This window comes from Sinocyclocheilus anshuiensis, unplaced genomic scaffold (assembly GCF_001515605.1).
Source record: "Sinocyclocheilus anshuiensis isolate Anshui unplaced genomic scaffold, SAMN03320099.WGS_v1.1 scaffold708, whole genome shotgun sequence".
Lineage (NCBI taxonomy): Eukaryota > Metazoa > Chordata > Actinopteri > Cypriniformes > Cyprinidae > Sinocyclocheilus > Sinocyclocheilus anshuiensis.
In genome coordinates this window covers 2,395,248-2,396,630 of record NW_015555881.1, presented here as the reverse complement: position 1 = coordinate 2,396,630, position 1,383 = coordinate 2,395,248, and the positions used below count along the sequence as shown (strand labels likewise).

General features: G+C 42.0%; 1 protein-coding gene across 1 annotated transcript in view; it reads right to left on the bottom strand.

Annotated features, from left to right (window-relative positions):
• The window catches only part of cert1b (ceramide transporter 1b), a 41,524-nt gene that overhangs the window by 20,877 nt on the left and 19,264 nt on the right, over positions 1-1,383 (bottom strand). The window contains exon 3 of the mRNA XM_016470244.1: positions 941-1,057. Coding sequence (XP_016325730.1) covers positions 941-1,057 — 117 coding nt within the window. The remainder of the gene's footprint in view (positions 1-940; positions 1,058-1,383) is intronic.

Here is a 1,383-nt window from a genome sequence, read left to right as displayed (position 1 = left end):
CAAGATGAAAAGAAAAAATACCATCTAAACTTTTCTAAAGACAGTAAGTTCCCCTCAGACATACATTCATATAAACTCCTACACCTAAATGAATCACGATTTGTTTAGCATCTCAACCGATTTGAATCGTCACATATTTGAATCGATTTTCAACCGGCTCGCAGTTAATCGTTACATCCCTAGTCAACTGCTATATGAGGTTTCACGTATGATCACCATTCATTGTTTTTATTTGCGTTAACATAGGATTGTGTGTTTGTGACCGGAACTGAATATTGAATATTCCTGTATATGTGTGTGTGTGTGTGTGTGTGTGTGTGTGTGTAATTCACTTCAGTGCTCTGCTGCTCAGATGATATAAATAGACTGAATCACATTCATAATCTCACACACAGTCAGTCTTCTCATCTCAACACGTGATTATTTAGTTTTGTGACTCAGCAAGCAGCCTGTGGATGGGTAACTAACCCACTCTTGAGTTTACTATTTTAGTAACAGGGTAAACAAGACAGCGATGTCTGATTGTTATGTCCCATTTCAGATTAATCTACCCAAATCACACAAAAACAACAACAAAAAAACAGTCACTGGTTCTCAGTCAGAAAACAGACTTAATCAAGCGTAGCGTTAGTTCTGGCAGGTCACGTTAGTCAAGCTCGCATCAGCTGACTCTCAGCTGATCCCCATCTACCTATGGGAATACGACACCTATATAAGCATTCATATATGATTATTGGTTATTGCTGCTCTCCCTGCTCTCATCCATGCTAGGCTGCATGGATGCGCAGGGAGTTCTTGCCCAGAACAGAACCATACCGCCAATCCAAACGATATGCTAATTGTCAATCATCTTTGACGATAGTGGTCCTGACAGAAAAACTGATAGTCAATAGTCTGGCTGCATGAGAGAAGAGCATGCTGGGTAAAGACAGACACTCACCCTGTGTTGCTCGATGGAATCGATCCATTGGTTGCGATGTTCTGGGTCCTGAGCGCGTAGATACCACACGCTATCATTGACACTGATGTCCAACCGGCACTCGTCAAACTCATGAGGCTACAGAGACAGAGAGAGAACACTTATTAAGACTGATCTGTTCATCAGACATTATTACTAATTATATTTGTACATTTGTAAACAAGGTGCTTTGGGTGAGGGAGGGATCCAAGAATCCAATCTGTTGTTGATTAACCAGGACTATTCAATACTGAGTTGTGCGTAGTGTGTGTGTGTGTGTGTGTGTGTGTGTGTGTGTGTGTGTGTGTGTGTGCGCGTGCGTGTGTATTATTGCCAGATACTGATCTCTGCAGACCTCACACTGCTCTATGAAAACCAGATGAGGAGTCTGACAGGCTCTCAGACACTCCTCTCCTTCAGTCTGA